This window comes from Peromyscus leucopus, chromosome 4, assembly GCF_004664715.2.
Source record: "Peromyscus leucopus breed LL Stock chromosome 4, UCI_PerLeu_2.1, whole genome shotgun sequence".
In the NCBI taxonomy this organism is placed as follows: domain Eukaryota; kingdom Metazoa; phylum Chordata; class Mammalia; order Rodentia; family Cricetidae; genus Peromyscus; species Peromyscus leucopus.
Window position 1 is genome coordinate 80,287,730 of NC_051066.1, and position 15,096 is coordinate 80,302,825.

The window sequence follows — 15,096 nt, forward strand, 5'->3', positions numbered from 1 at the left end:
TCTCATTATAAAATTTAAGAGGCAAACAAAATGCAAACAATTATAGCCTTTCTACTACAAAAATGGAGTGTTTTTTGTTTGTTTGTTTGTTTTTTTGATTTTTCGGGACAGGGTTTCTCCGTGTAGTTTTGGTGCCTGTCCTGAATCTCACTCTGTAGACCAGGATGGCCTTGAACTTACAGAGATCAGTCTGGCTCTGCCTCCTGAGTGCTGGGATTAAAGGTGTATGCCACCACCACCTGGCAAGAGTTTTTTGTTGTTGTTGTTGTTTTTAATGGATCCTATAATGGGATAAAACTTGCAATTCTATGCCAAATTCCCAAGTGCTGGTATGGACTGTAGGTATGTGCCAGCATGCCAGCATCCTCTCCCCATTCCTTAGACACTTTTGCTACTTTCAGGTCCCCTGTGGTCTAAGACTCTAAGTCTCCAAGAGTGTGAACTGTTCATCCTTTTCTATGCCCTTGGGTTCTTTCTTACTTTTATAGATACACTGATCTATCTGCACAACATGCCAACCTTGTCCCCTTCAAACTTCACCTTATCCTTAGATCTAGCTCAGATCTCTCTCTCTCTCTCTCTCTCTCTCTCTCTCTCTCTCTCTCTCTCTCTCTCTCTCTCTTTCTCTCTCCCTCAGCTTTGGAGCCTTTCCTGGAAGTCACTCTATAGCCCAGGTTGGCCTCAAGCTCACAGAAATCTACCTGCCTCTGCCTCCCAAGTGCTGGGATTAAAGGAGTATGCCACCACTACCTGGATGATGTCACCTTTTTTATCTCAGGCTTCCAGATCATTCCTCTCTTTCTATTACCTCCTGTAGTCAGAGAGAATCACTGGCTTATGTAGTCTTTCAGAAAAACCTTCCTAGAGCTGGGGCATAGAACCAAGCAGACAAACATCTCCTAAGAGGGCTGGTGTTCTCGTTGGGAAAGATAGAAAGTAAAATAAATGCAGCAAGTAAGTGAAATTTGTAGATTATAGGGTAACAGGGACATTGGAGCAGGGAGTCAGATGGGTACCTTTCTGTGAAGAGCTGGCCATTAAACACAGAGGTTCAGATTCGAGTCAACTGAGAAGGCCAAAGGCAAGTCCAAGGTGAGGGTGTGCCCGACTCTGCACCAGCTTTCTTCACATAGCATCTTGTAATTCCTCATTTGCATTTCAGGCTTCTTCCTTTAGCTGGGTGCTCCCCAGGGGAACAACAAAATGAATTGCTTATTTTTCTCATTGTGTACTCTTACAGGGTCCAGCAGGAATTGCATGATTTTTTTTTGGGGGGGGGGTGGGGGGTTAGGGGGAAAAAGGAAAGAAGAATAGTTTCACAGTCCTTGGAGTCACAGAATAATTCACTTCAGTGCCCTTCCATTTTCAATAGTGGTTTTCTTTATTTGCCATTAATAATTGGTGATTTTCAAAGTGTGGAATGTATCAAAGAACCATTCTCAATAATCTGGTGATGAAAACTTGGGAGGCAAGAAGAAAATGCTTGCAGTCCCAACCAGCTAATTCAAAACTGGCAAAGTGGGCTGAAGAGATCACTGAGCAGTTAAGAGTGCATACTGCTTTTTCAGAGAATCCAGGTTGATTCCCACCACTCACATCAAGCAGCTTACACCCTCCTGTAACTTTGGCTCCAGGGGATCTGTCCATCTGCCCTCTGTAGGCACCTGCACTCAAATACACATAGTCTCTCTCTCTCTCTCTCTCTCTCTCTCTCTCTCTCTCTCTCTCTCTCTCTCTCTCATTCCCTCCCTCCCTCCCTCTCTCTCATTCACACACACAGACATAATTAAAAATAAATCTATAATTTAAAAATACTCACAAATTACGTATTAGTGGCTATAACATACAGCTTAATGCTGACACCATCACAGAGAAATCTGGATGTCTATCAGAAGGGAATTCTACCCTAGATAGTAGTGTTTTAAATTGAACATGGCCCCAGGAATGAGATTTACACATTATATGTTACCCACTCCTAAATACAAGACAAATGCCTTTAAAATGATGCTTAAAAACAAAAATCTGTAGACTGAGACCCAAGCACAGTAGAAGCCACCAGCAAGTGAGCCGCAGAGCAGAAGGAGCTTTCTCTACTTCCTTCTCAACTTCTTTGTCTGCTACGCCGTGGGGGCAAAAGAGTGATGAAATCCATCAGCAGATTGGTCAAGAAATCGGCCCGAATACTTTGAATTTATCTGGAAGACTTTTAAATATGGACGTGGAGCCACGTGAGCAATGATGGACTCTAACACGAGCACTGTATCTTAATGCAGTTTGTAGAATTTAGCTCAACTTCAGAATGCTCTCAGGGTAGATCGTGCTTTCCGCCTGCCCAACATCCACTCACTTCTCCGTGTTCAAATGGCACAGAAATGAAATGGAAAAAGCAGAAAGGTCCTCAAAAGTGCCTGTGTGTCTGGTGGTTCATTAATGTCGACTCTGGTTTTGAGTCCTGGTAATGTGCCAGGAGTTGTGCCTCCCACGTGCCGTCTCACAGTGCATTCGCAACAGCAGAGCCAGCGTTATTGCCCCCATGGGCATCACTCATTTACAAGGTTTAAAGAAGTGAAGACTCTCGTCCCTGTTCCCTTGGAGAAGAAGAGGATCTGAACTTCTGATACTTCGGCATCCTAAGTTCTTAAAGTCAGGTCTGGAGAGGTGGGTAAGAGCACTTGCTGCTCTTGCAGAAATCCTGGCTCAGTTCCCAACACCCATTTCAGGTGGCTCACAATCATCTGTAACTCCAGTACCAGGGGATTTGATGTGTGTACTCACACACACACACACACACACACACACACACACACACACACACACACACACGCGCGCGCGCGCACGCGGGCGGTGCATATACATAGGCACACATACATAAACATAAAGTAAATATATTGTTTTTAGGTTCTTAACCTTCAAGCTTTGCATGTTGCTTCAGGGTGTAGCTGTGCTATGCTTACGGCTTGGTTAATGAAAGACAGCCATTTTCCTTTTCAATAATGCTAAGGGCAGTTTGAGTTACCAGAAGACACACGTAGATGTTTTTCTTTAGTGCCTGTATTAGATGAAATGCTTGACAAAAACACCTTAAATGGGGAGGGATGTATTGGGTTCATGGTTTTGAGAGTGTCGGTTCATCATGCTGGGTAGGGTGTGGTAGAGCAAAGCAGTTCATATCATGTCCGACTAGGAAGCAGAGGAAAAGGGATGGCAGCGTTCAGGATGCTGCTTTCTTGGATCTTCCTTTTTAGTATATGTGGGATCTCAACCCATGGGATGGTGTTGCTCACACCTAGAATGGGTCCTCTGGGGTTAATCTTTTCTGGGAACATCCTTCCAGACATATCTAGATGTATGTGGCACCAATCTCTTGTGTGATTCTAAGTTAGACAATGAAGATGAAACATCACAGTGTCTAAGGACCGTCGACATCATCTGCGAGTTCACTCAGGCAGCACCCACTGAGTGAACTCAGTAGCAGACGTCTGTCTTGTTATTTTGCTGTTCATTCAAATGAACCTTAATAAAACTCCATGTACTCATTTAAATACTGGCTTCTCGGGGAAAGCAGGAAAGTGGGTTATGTTTAATTAATTATCTTTGCTCCTCTGTGATGGGAATTTGGGTCACAATGAGCATAATTTGTGCACCAAAGATCCAGAATAATTTTCTAAAGTTCTTGTTTCAAGTAAATATATTTTTATAATAAAAATATATGGGCAGAGAGATTTAAGAGCCAGAGGAACAGGGAGTTTGCTGTGAGACTGTGTCTCCTAGGACTGTCAGAAGCTACACCCATAAAGTCTCACCAACATGGCTGCCTGAACATGAACTGAACAAGGACAATGGTAGGCAGGCTAATCTGGATGCTGAGGGGTGAGGGCAAGCTCTGGAGGCCTCGACTCTAACAGAGAGCTACTGGTAACTAAGGAATACTGAGAGCTGAAGAAATCGTCTTCCCTAGGGAAGAGTGCAGAGCCGTAAGTGGGAGGGCTTGGAGGGGAAAAGGAAAGGTGGAAATTATGTATTCATATTATAATCTCAAAAGAAATAATTCTCAAAATGAATTTATAAAAGAAATCAATGAAATGATTAATCCTTTGAGTCATAATCCCATTTAGGATAGCTAAAAGTTCAGACTATGCTTGTTAAAGTTTTTTTTCCCCAAAGCTGAAATCAGACATTTTGAGGACATGGCATTAGTTATTTCAGGCTCCTTCAGGATACTGACATAGTAGACTGACACTGTAAACCAAAAGCCCAAACCACCTGATAGTCCTGAAAGCACCAGGCCTTTAGTCTGGCTAACTAAGACGCACTCTAACAGGAACCATTGGCCTCTCAGTTTTCTCTGGTCCTAATCTGGCTCCCACCTGGCCCAGACCTCCCCTATATCTTGGTTCTCGTCTTCACAAGGCACTGGGTGACATGGATACATTGTATATGGACACTCATTATTGCTTCCCAAAAGGAGAGCACCTCTTCACCTCCATGATCCACACTTCCCCCTCCATTAGCAAATCCAGAGAGCTGTTGGCATTGAAAACTATTGTGAGCTGAGTGTGGCCTCTGTTTATTTAACAGTTCCGGTTCCATCTAAGTGGAAAACACACTGGCGGGGCCCTTTTAATTTTTCGGTTAGATTTTTAATTCAACTATAAAGACAATTCAAGTGAGAAACTTCAGCTCGCTGATTCTGTTCTTTGAGTCACTGCACTGTAATTAGCTGAGCTGGCTTTTAAATGCAGCAAGAGAACATCTTTCTTGTCTGTTTATGTCAGAAAAAAATGGCTAATGAGCACTTATCAAAATGATGAACATTTTTTTCATTAGATTAAGTAACATCAAAACAGACTTTTAATGTACTATTATGTTTCAGCTTGGAAGAAATTGGGTAAAATAGCTCATATCTTCACAGCTGCCCAAGAATGTCTCTGCAAGGTAGGATCTGCCTCCCCTCTCCCTGCCGTCAGCCTGCCCCCCCCCCATACACCTAGACTTCAGCAAAGTGCCCGTCAGTGATAACTTTCTGTGTGGTCAAGTGTCTTAAAGGCACATTCCCAAAGGGTTTGGAATGGCGTTAGAATTATCTGTGGCACATGAATAGCTGTGAAGCTGGTGTCACCGCTGGTTGTCACTGCTCTATTCCACTGTTCCTTGTGACTTGATAATACATACCTATCTGACTGCATTCTAAGAATGACTCCTCTTCAGTTTCCCACAGCCATCAGTCAGAATTCCACCCAGAACACTCAGGATCTTCCTTCTTTACTGTGGAAATTTTTGAGTGTTTCTGCAGATTGCATTAGCTGATGTTTTAACAAAAGATGTAATGATGAAGTCTGATTTCTTATGAAAATTCATAGCAAAATTGCAGACTTTGAAGAACCTTCTCAGCGGGCATGGTGGTGCACACCTTTAATCCCAGCACTCAGGAGGCAGAGGCAGATGGATCTCTGTGAATTCAAAGCCAGTCTGGTTTACAAAGCAAGTTCCAAGACAGCCAGGAGTATTACACAGAGAAACTCTGTCTCGAAAAACAAAACACCACCACCAAAAAGAAAAAGTCATTTTATTTTTATTTGGATGTATGTGTATGTGTACATGGGTAGAGGTGCTTGAGATCAGAGTGGGTGTTGGATCCCATAGACCTGGAGTTGCAGGACGTTGTGAGCCACTCAATGTGGCTGCCAAGAACAAAACTCTGGTCTTCTGCAAGAGCAGCAGGTGCTCTTAACCACTGAGCCATCTCTCCCGCCCCAGAACTTTCTCATTTTAAATGTATCTTGGATGACAGGTTATTTTTTTTTTAATCCACACCACAAATTTGAGTCCGTTTGTAGTGGCCTATGATCATGTTTATGGAAATCATCTTGAATGATGATTGACGTGAGAGAGCCCAGTCCACTGTGAGTGATACCACCCTGACACAAAGGCTCTGGGATGTGTAAGAAAGCTAGCTGAGTAAGTCCGAGGGAACAAGCCAGTAGGCAGCATTCCTCTGAAGTTTAGACCCTTGTACGTTCCTTGACAGAAGCTTGGCCTTCTTTCTGTGACTCCACTCCGTAATGGATTGTGACCTGAAAGTAAGCTAAATAAGCCTCCCTGCTCCCCAAGTATTTTCTGGTCAGTGTTTTATCAGCCCAATAGAGAAGAGCAAAGTAGGACACGCATGTGCTGTTAGATTTACTCCTGCGTGTTTGTTGAGTTCGGTTTTAGACATTCTGGGGCCGGTTTCAGTTCACTAAGGAGGGTGATGCTGTTTTTAAGTCACTGCTTGGTTTGCTTTTTGAGAAGTGTCTTCCTGGGTGTGGGTAGGGTGCTCCCTTTGCAACCATCTACACCCTCGAAAGATGCCGTTCTTGTGTCTTGTCCTCTGTTTTCATTGGATAAGTCTTCCTGTTATTGCTTTGAAGGTCTTTTACTTTGTACTTGATGTTTGTGTGGTCCAGACTGAGCCCTTGGGAGCCCCCACAACAGTCTTTGAACTTCTGGACGGTTTGGCATTAACAGTATTCTGTGATCATCTTTTACTTTCTCTGCTCTAATGCTGGCATCTGTCACTTCTTCAAAGCCTCTGGTTCTTAGTGGGTGGGGGATAATGGTACTTAGAAATTAAAATTTGGACACAGGGTGCTGCTGGACAGCCCCTGTGTCTGTACTCAGTACATCTAGGATTGATGAGACTATCTTTAAAATCCACCCCCATACTCGCAGATTCAATCTAGTGCTACAAAGCTAATTTTAGTCTTCCTTCTTTTCTGCACAGTAATTTTTATGTCCTTATTTTTTAAAAAAGGATTTATTTTTATTTGTGTATAAGTGTGTGGTTTTATGTGGACATGTGCCACGTGGTATGTACAGGAGTCTGTGGAGGCCAGAAGTCGGTGTCAGACAAAGCCCATGGAGCCGGAGTTCCAGGCAGTCGTGGACTGCCCAGTGTGGGTGCTGGGAACTGAACTTAGTCCTCTAAAGAGCAGCGAATGCTCTTAGCCACCACGCCATTTCCCCAGCCTCCTCTGTACAGTATTTTAAAGTCCTTTCTAGGGGAGGAATCTGGTTCACACTATTCTCACTGTTTCTACTCATTTAAGTTTAGATTCATAAGCAGCTGATTCAGAATTATTAGCTCTGTTGCTATAAAAATTAAAAACTTTAATGTTCAATGTTTGTTAACTGATCTTTTTGTCTCTAGACTGAGAGTGTTTAGTCAAAAGTGTTTGCTTTGTGCGACTTTTTTTTATTTGAAAAATCATTGAGTCCATTTGTTTCTGTCTATATTTCATTTTGGCTTTTACATCCTCCTCTATTGTTAATGTCATCATCATCCCCAGACCAAAATGATCCTCAAATGCCAGCAGAAACGTATATTGCCTCCTTTCCCCTGCCACCACTGTGTTAATGCGCCTCCCTGAGTTTCTGTTTGTAAGTAAAGAAATGCGTTTGCATCTTGTTGCCCCATGGCTCCTTTTAAATATGAAAGGAGCATTTTATAGATGCTCTTTCACACATTCATTTTCAGAGTTGGGAATAAATAGGTCCTAGAAATCATCAATACCACACCTTTCTCACATTGGTGTCTTTTCTTTGTATATGCTGATGGTTTTCATCGGGACATTTTTATACATGAATATCATATACTTTGACATTCTCCCCCCATTATTACCTTTCATTTCCCCAGTCTCACTTTTACTTTCATGTACTATATGCATATTTTATATAGCTACATAAAATGCGTGATTCCAAGAGAAAACACGCAGTATTTGTCTTTCTGAATTTGGCTTATTTCTCTTAGCTTGATAATCTCCAGTTGCATGCATTTTCCTGCAATAGATGTGATTGCATCCTTCTTTATGGTTGAATATGACACATTTCTTTATCTAGTCATCCTTTCACAGACATCCAGGCTGATTCTGCGGCTTGTCTATTGTGAAGAGGGCTGCAATAAACACTGATGTGAAGTATCTCCATGGTCTGTTGATCAGAATTCTTTGGGCAGATTCTCAGGAGTGGTATAGCTGGTTTTTTCCCCCTCCATATTTATTTCCACAATGTGTGAACTAATTACTAATTTACATTCCTCCCAGTGTTGTATAGGATTCTCTTATCTCTACATAGTCCCCAACATTTGTTGTTACTTTCTTAATGGTAGCCATTCTGACAGGAGAGAGAGAGAGAGAGAGAGACAGAGAGAGAGAGAGAGAGAGAGAGAGAGAGAGAGAGAGAGAGAGAGAGAGAGAGAGAGAGAGAGAGAATATGGGTGTGGCTTTAATGTACAATTCACTAATGCCTAAGGATGTTGAATAACTTCTTTCATGTGTTTATTGGCCATTTGTATTTTGCCTTTTGAGAATTATCTGTTCATCTCATTATCCTGTTTATTAATTGGATTATTTGATTTCTTGGCAATTAGTCTTTTTAAGTTTTTGATATTCCATACATCTTTGGGTCAGTTTATAGATATGTACTGTTCATTGTGTGAATGTTCCATAGTTTAGTCAATTCAATATGTAGTTGAGGATGACCTTGAACTTCTGATCCTCCTGCCTCGATCTCTTGGTAAGAGAATGCCCATCGTGCCTGGTTTTATGTCATCCTGATCATGGAACCCAGGGCTTTATATATGCTGGGCACTCTTCCAATGAGCTACATTCCAGCCCTTGTGGACTTTTCAATTGAGTTTTTAAAAATCTTTTTATTGTGGAAGTTGTAAAAGTTCCTCATGCATTCCGAATACCCTGTCTTTTTACCCGTTGGCTTTTGTCCTACTCCTCAGAAACCTTGAGAACTGATTTTTGTACCATCAGCCCTGTAAGACTTATTTTCTTCTGAAAGCTTCAGTCTCGTGACCACTGTGCTTCCCGCTGGGTTTTTTCTCCGTCTCACTCAGTGAGCTCATGCCTTAATAGAAGCGGGGCTCTGTCTCCTCTCTCCGAAGCTTGACCTCCTTCTGGATGTCTCTGGCTCTTCCATGTTTGTTTCTTCTAGTGTAGCAAGAACGTGACAAATAAATCTGGGCCAGGGCTCAGTTGTAGAGTGTTTGCAGAGGACAGTCAAGGTTCAGGGTTCTGTCTCTCGGACGGCAAGGAATGAACAAACAAGCTCAGGAACTCCACACCTTTCTAGCTTGCTGTTATGTCTTCGGTTTTCGTTAGATCCCGATAGACTCATCAGTGGCTAATGAGTGTCTCCCTGGGATGTGTTACCCTGCCCTTAGGCTGTGGTCTGTAAAGCCTACCTTGATCATTTTCCTAATCGCTGCCAGCAGCTGTTCTGTGACATCTTCTCACATCCACAGAAGGTTATTCCGATCTGGGTTATTCCATCATTGCTCGTCGTAGCAGTCATCTTTCCACTTAGCACATTTCATTAAATTTATATGGAAATGAGAGAACACAGTCAAATTGACAAAGCATTTTACAATTGACAGGGAAATTGGCTTGCTCATGCATTGCTAGGGAGGGGACAAATTGGTACCGTCTTTCCAGAGGGTATTAATTTATATCAAAATCCTTAACAATTCATTTGTCCTTTGGCCCAGCAATTTTGCTTGTAGGAATTTATCCTAAGGAAATAATAGTGAATACATATAAAGATTTATTTAGAAAGATTTCCATCTCATGACCCAAACTGGAATCAAAACACTAAATATGCATCAATGTGGGACGTGATAAATTCTGGTGCATCAATGCAATGAGATACAATGGAATTTAATGCTACTACAGAGGCAGATGAATATGTAAACATATTAGTGGCCTATTGTTCAGGAAAGAGCTCCAAACAACACATACGGTGGGGTCCCACTTTAAAATGTACACTCAGATCTCCAAGACTGAAATAGCACTCACGGAAATGTTTGTTAATAATGGGTATTGTTGCATTTTTTTCCTTTTGAAAAAGTGCATTGAATGTTTTTCTGTAAGATATAATTTCTTTAAAAATTTATTATGTTTCTCTTTTTAAAACTTAGTCGTCAGACTCTCTTGACAATGGTGAACATTTTATTTTATATGGATGACCTGAGCTGTGTTTTCATACTCTTGAGTACTTTATAGATTTCACTAGATTTTTGTGTTATTGAAAATACCTTGTAGAACAAAAGAATTTAAATATAAACACGATTAAAAACCCCTTCTTTTAAAATTCACATAAAGGCTTTGCCTGTTTCTGCATGATGTGACAAAACACTTTTAGTAAAGAGCCCTTTATCTTTAAAAAAAAAAAAATTCATTTATTTGTGTGTGTGCCATACTGCATGTGTGGATGCCAGAGGACAGCTTTGGGAGAAATCCATTTTCGTACTCTCTTTCTACCATGTGGGTTCAGGGGATCAAACTCTGCTTGCTAGCCTTGGCATTAAGCACCTCTACCCACTGAGCCATCCTATCAGCCCTAAGAGTCTTTAAGAAAGTAATTAGAGTTTATGATAAGAATTCAGATTATCATGGAAAATTCATTTCCTAAGAAAGAAGTCTAGTATCCTTTTGAAACCAGTGGTCAAAATTGAATGCTAAGATGAGATTTCTCACAGACATTCGTATTCATGGTTGCTTTTTTCCTTGAAGGAATTCTGAAGCAGCAATCACTATGATTCCTTGGGTGTGGAGGCTACTTCCTAGAAATGTCACCCATTCCTTATCTACATCATCAACCAGCCAGAGAGCTGAGGCTCACCACCGGCAGCTGGAGGCCTATGGGTACTTCTTGCCCATCCAGACCAGGTGGCAGGACAATGACCAGTATGGCCACGTGAACAATGCTGTGTACTACAGTTACTTCGACACTATCATCAACCACTACCTGATCAGGTAGGCATGAGGCTCACTTTGCTCTTGCTGTATGCCTTGCTTGGGTCTTGGAGTAGAGCATTTCTTTGCTATACACCTCTTTGGTGGGGATGCCTGGATACTGGCCTCTTCAAAGGAGAACAGAAGGCTGGACAAGTGGGTGAGGAATGTGTTGCCTTGCCTCTCCCGGGGTCTCAGGTGTTCACATATCTTGGTCCTTTGGTCTAACTTGTCAGCAAATGTGTTTATTTGAAGCTCAAATAAACACCTACATAACAAAGCACATGATGTTCAGATGCTGGGCAACTTGAGCAGATATTAACATCAACCCTCAAGGCCTTTTTGCGAGAGAAGCAGCTGCCTCCCCCACAGACGATGCATGGTAGCGGGTAGGAGAGATGTAAAGTTGTTTATTATATCCTCTGGATGCCTTGATAACTTGATTGACATCTGATCAGCATGCTTGCAAGAGTGGTTAGTAGATTTTTGGTTTATTTAATTGGAGAGACTGTGTGCTACAGAAAAAGCTGCATGAATTCTATCTTTGTCTTACAGTGAGCTATACAATTTTGAAAAACTTGTTTAATCTTATTGAGTTTTCCATACAAATAACTCCTGTTTTCTATGTGCCTGGCACTGTGTTACACCTTACTCAGTTTCTCATTTACTCTCACCATGAGAGATGGTCGCAAAAATGTCAGTGTACAGCCTAAGCCTCCTGGCCTGTGTCCCTTGGAGGTATGTGGGGACACAGCGCCAGCTTCATATCTTTCTTTGGCTCACATAACTACTTTTATAGGCAGACCAGAAGTTCTTACCCTTCCTGAGAGCAGCCTTCAGCTATGGGATGGTGGGACTGGTGTATGAGCACCCCCAACTTCCTCCCCTTTTCACTGAGGTAACTTGGAGATACACAGTTTGTATAGGCTCTCAGGATTCTCCAGTAGGATTGAACTCCAGCCATATAAGTTGGTAGCCTTTTTTAAAATGGAGGTAAATTTACACAACAACAAACTCAGTATTTCAGCCATTCAGAGGTTTTTATTTTTAATTAATGTATATGTATGTGTGTGGGTATGAGCATGTGAGTGCAGTGACAGTGGAGGCCAGTAGAGGGCGTCAGATCCCCTGGAGCTGGATTTAAAGGGCTGGGAATCAAAATCAGGTCTTCTGCAAGAGTAGTATGTTCTCTTAACTGTCATGCCATCTCTCTAGGTTTCCATTTCAATCATTTTAAAGTGTAAACGGTTCAGTGATTTTTAGCATTTTTACAATGTGTAACCAGCACATCAAATTACAGAACATTTCCATCACTTCCCCCAAAGAAACCCCATACCTTTTAGCAGCTTCACCTTCTGGCAGCCATTAATCTGTGTCCTGTCTCTCTGGATTTGCCTCTTTTGGACTTTGCATATGAGTGGCATTGTGCTAGTGATTTTGGCATGGTGTTTGCCGGGTTCATCTGTTTATAGCCTCTCCTCTGAGAGAGCCATTCCTGAAGACTATGACGTGTGATGTGCCACATTTTGTTCATTCACTCATCAAGTGACAGATATTTAGGATTTTACATTGGGGGCTATTATAAACAATACTGCTATAAATGTTTCATGTGGATTCTTTTTGGTGCAGCGTTTTCAGTTCGCTTGGTACATACTTAAGTGGAATTTCTAGGTGGTATGGTAACTCTTTGTGGGATGATTTGAGGAGCATCAAAGTGTTTGTGTTGACTTTATGTGAGCAGGGCATGAAGGTTCCTGTTTCTCCACATCATCACCGATGATTGTTATTTTACATAGCATCCACCCTATTGTATGTAAACTGCTGTCACATTTTCATTTGGGGCCTAGTTTCTGTTAATTATTGATACCAAGCATTGCCCCACTGAGCTTGGGCATATCTTCCTTGGGAAAATGTCTGTTCATATCTTTTGGTTCCTTTAGTTGGGTTTTTTTTTGTTGTTGTTGTTGGTTTTTGTTTTGTTTGGGGGATTGTAACAGTTCTTTTTATATATAGTATATATTAATATATTCTCCATTGTGTGTGTGTGTGTGTGTGTGTGATTTGTAATCTTTTCTTTCACACTGAGTTTTCTTTTTATTTTTTCTCTTTTGATTTATAGAAGTTTTAAATTGAATGACCTAGTAAGAAATTTTAGAAGCAAATGCTGTGCTGACTACTTCCTGTCCCACCTCTTTCCTCACTTACAAAGGAGCTCAATCTGTCTTAGGGCTCCTATTCAGATTGCAGAGTTCCATGATAGGAAACATAGGTTTCTTCTCTTTGCAAGAGGGTGTACAGGATAACTTTCATCTAGAGTCCCCCCCCATCTCTCTCTCTCTCTCTCTCTCTCTCTCTCTCTCTCTCTCTTCTCTCTCTCTCTCTCTCTGTTTCTCTCTCTCTCTCTCTCTGTCTCTGTCTCGTGTGTGTGTGTGTGTGTGTGTGTGTGTGTGTGTGTGTGTGTGTGTGTGTATGTGTGTGTACACACGTGGAGGTCATAGGACCATCATGTTGGGTGTCTTCTGAAATGGAGCCTCTCACTGATCCTAGAACTCATCAGTGGTTCTCTAAACCATTCAGCCAGCTAGCCCCGGGGATCCTCCTGTCTCAGCTTCCCCGGTGCTGGGATTACCAGTGTGTACCACCATGCCTGGCTGTTTTTCGTGGGTGCTGGGGATCTGAACTTGGGTCCCTGGCAAGTACTTAGCTGTGCCATCTTCCCACTCCTGGCAAACTGTCTTTTTTCTAGCATAGATTGTGTGTATTATACTTTAAAGTCCACAGCAAATGGTAAAGACATTATTTGAGGTCATTTGTAATTTCCTGTCGTTTGTCGAATAGAGAAATTTGGTGGCAATTTTCCAACTTGCTCAAGGCCACACACTCTTTCTTAGGAAGAGTCAGTCTTGGGCCTTTCTTGGGCTGATGCTTGGGTCACCGCAGTGTGATTGTGACTTAGCAATATTTAGTTTCTGTGGTCTTTCAATGTCTTCCATTTGCAGAGGGGCATCTGGAAGGACCTAATGCTGTTAATGAGGGTTGAGTCCTTTTCTAATGGAGGTTGCCTCTGTGTGATCCCAATTTGTTACAACAGGCACCCAAAGGTAGTCTCAGCTAGTTCTGGAGGCAAGGATTCAGATCAGTAACTTGTAAGGGATAATTTCTGCCAGAATAATGTCTTGTCTCAGGTAGAACCTTGGATATTCTTAAACATTGACTTTCTAGCCCTGCCAGTACCTTGACTGTTGGACCTAGGGATGTTTCTGCTCCTGCATTAGTAAAGAAGATGGATTTACCTTTAAATGCTTAGTAAGGGGGGCGAGAATTGGGAGACAATTCAGTCAGCAAAGTGCTTGCTGAACAATCATGAGGACTGAGTTCAGATCCCCAGCGCTCAGACCTGTGCCTGCACACACAAACACCATTTCCTAAGGGAATGCAGGACTCTCATAGGATGCACATACACTGTCAGGAGGACCACAGCACCACATGAAAGGGGAGCCAAGAGAAAAGGATGAAAGGGATTCATTTCAGGGCAAGACAGTGAGAGGCAAGGGCGGAACAAGGCGAGGCTAAGCCTGGCGGCAGTCCAGCCTTCTCGGGGGACACTCCAAGGACGGCAAGCACTGCACATTCGAATGAGGACACTCGTGGGCTTATCAGCAACATCCTTGCCTGAACCTTCAGTGAGGAGGCTTCCTGCAAGAGAGGGGGTCAGGGAGTTGTGGAGGGCATGCCTGGAAGAGAGGGAAAGATGGCGGCACAGGCCACAGTTCGCCTGCGTTCCCATCTCTTTGACACACTGAAGGGGTTAAGTCATTCTTGAACAGTTTATCGCTCATCAATTGTAATTAAATGTGTTTATATTAAATTATGTTTTGTAATTAATGTAAAATCCTTTAGCCTATGCCGTTATTAGAACCAGATGCTGAAGTACCAACAATATTTCAACATGACTGTCCTGCCTTGCCAGCTGCCTGACTGTAATTACTTTAATCTCAGCTTGTTATCTAATTATCACCTTTGTAGAGGGAAAAGTACTCTCTAATGCTTCCTGATTGTTTCAGATGATGATGAAGAGCGGGGAACAGCTGTCAGAGATCGGGCCCTGCTTATCACAGCGGAGGAACTTATCCCGAAGTGTATTCAGGGCCAAACTGTGGAGGAAGGCGTGCCAGGCGAGAACTGGGGACTGGCCAGTGAGGGGAGACAGGTGGTGTGCTGGTTAAGTGTACAACCCTGTGGATGAACTGTGAGGTGACACCTGCCTCTTCCAGCAATGTCTGGGGGTGGGGGGCAGGGTTCTCAGTCATTAGAG

At 42.4% G+C, this 15,096-nt stretch overlaps 1 protein-coding gene across 2 annotated transcripts in view; it reads left to right on the forward strand.

Moving 5' to 3' along the window:
• Window positions 1–15,096, forward strand: part of LOC114698983 — a 170,251-nt gene that overhangs the window by 69,595 nt on the left and 85,560 nt on the right. For both annotated transcript variants that reach the window (XM_028877878.2, XM_028877879.2), the window contains one exon: window positions 10,560–10,802. In XM_028877878.2, the coding sequence (XP_028733711.1) occupies window positions 10,582–10,802 (221 nt within the window). In that variant the 5' untranslated portion in view covers window positions 10,560–10,581. The remainder of the gene's footprint in view (window positions 1–10,559; window positions 10,803–15,096) is intronic.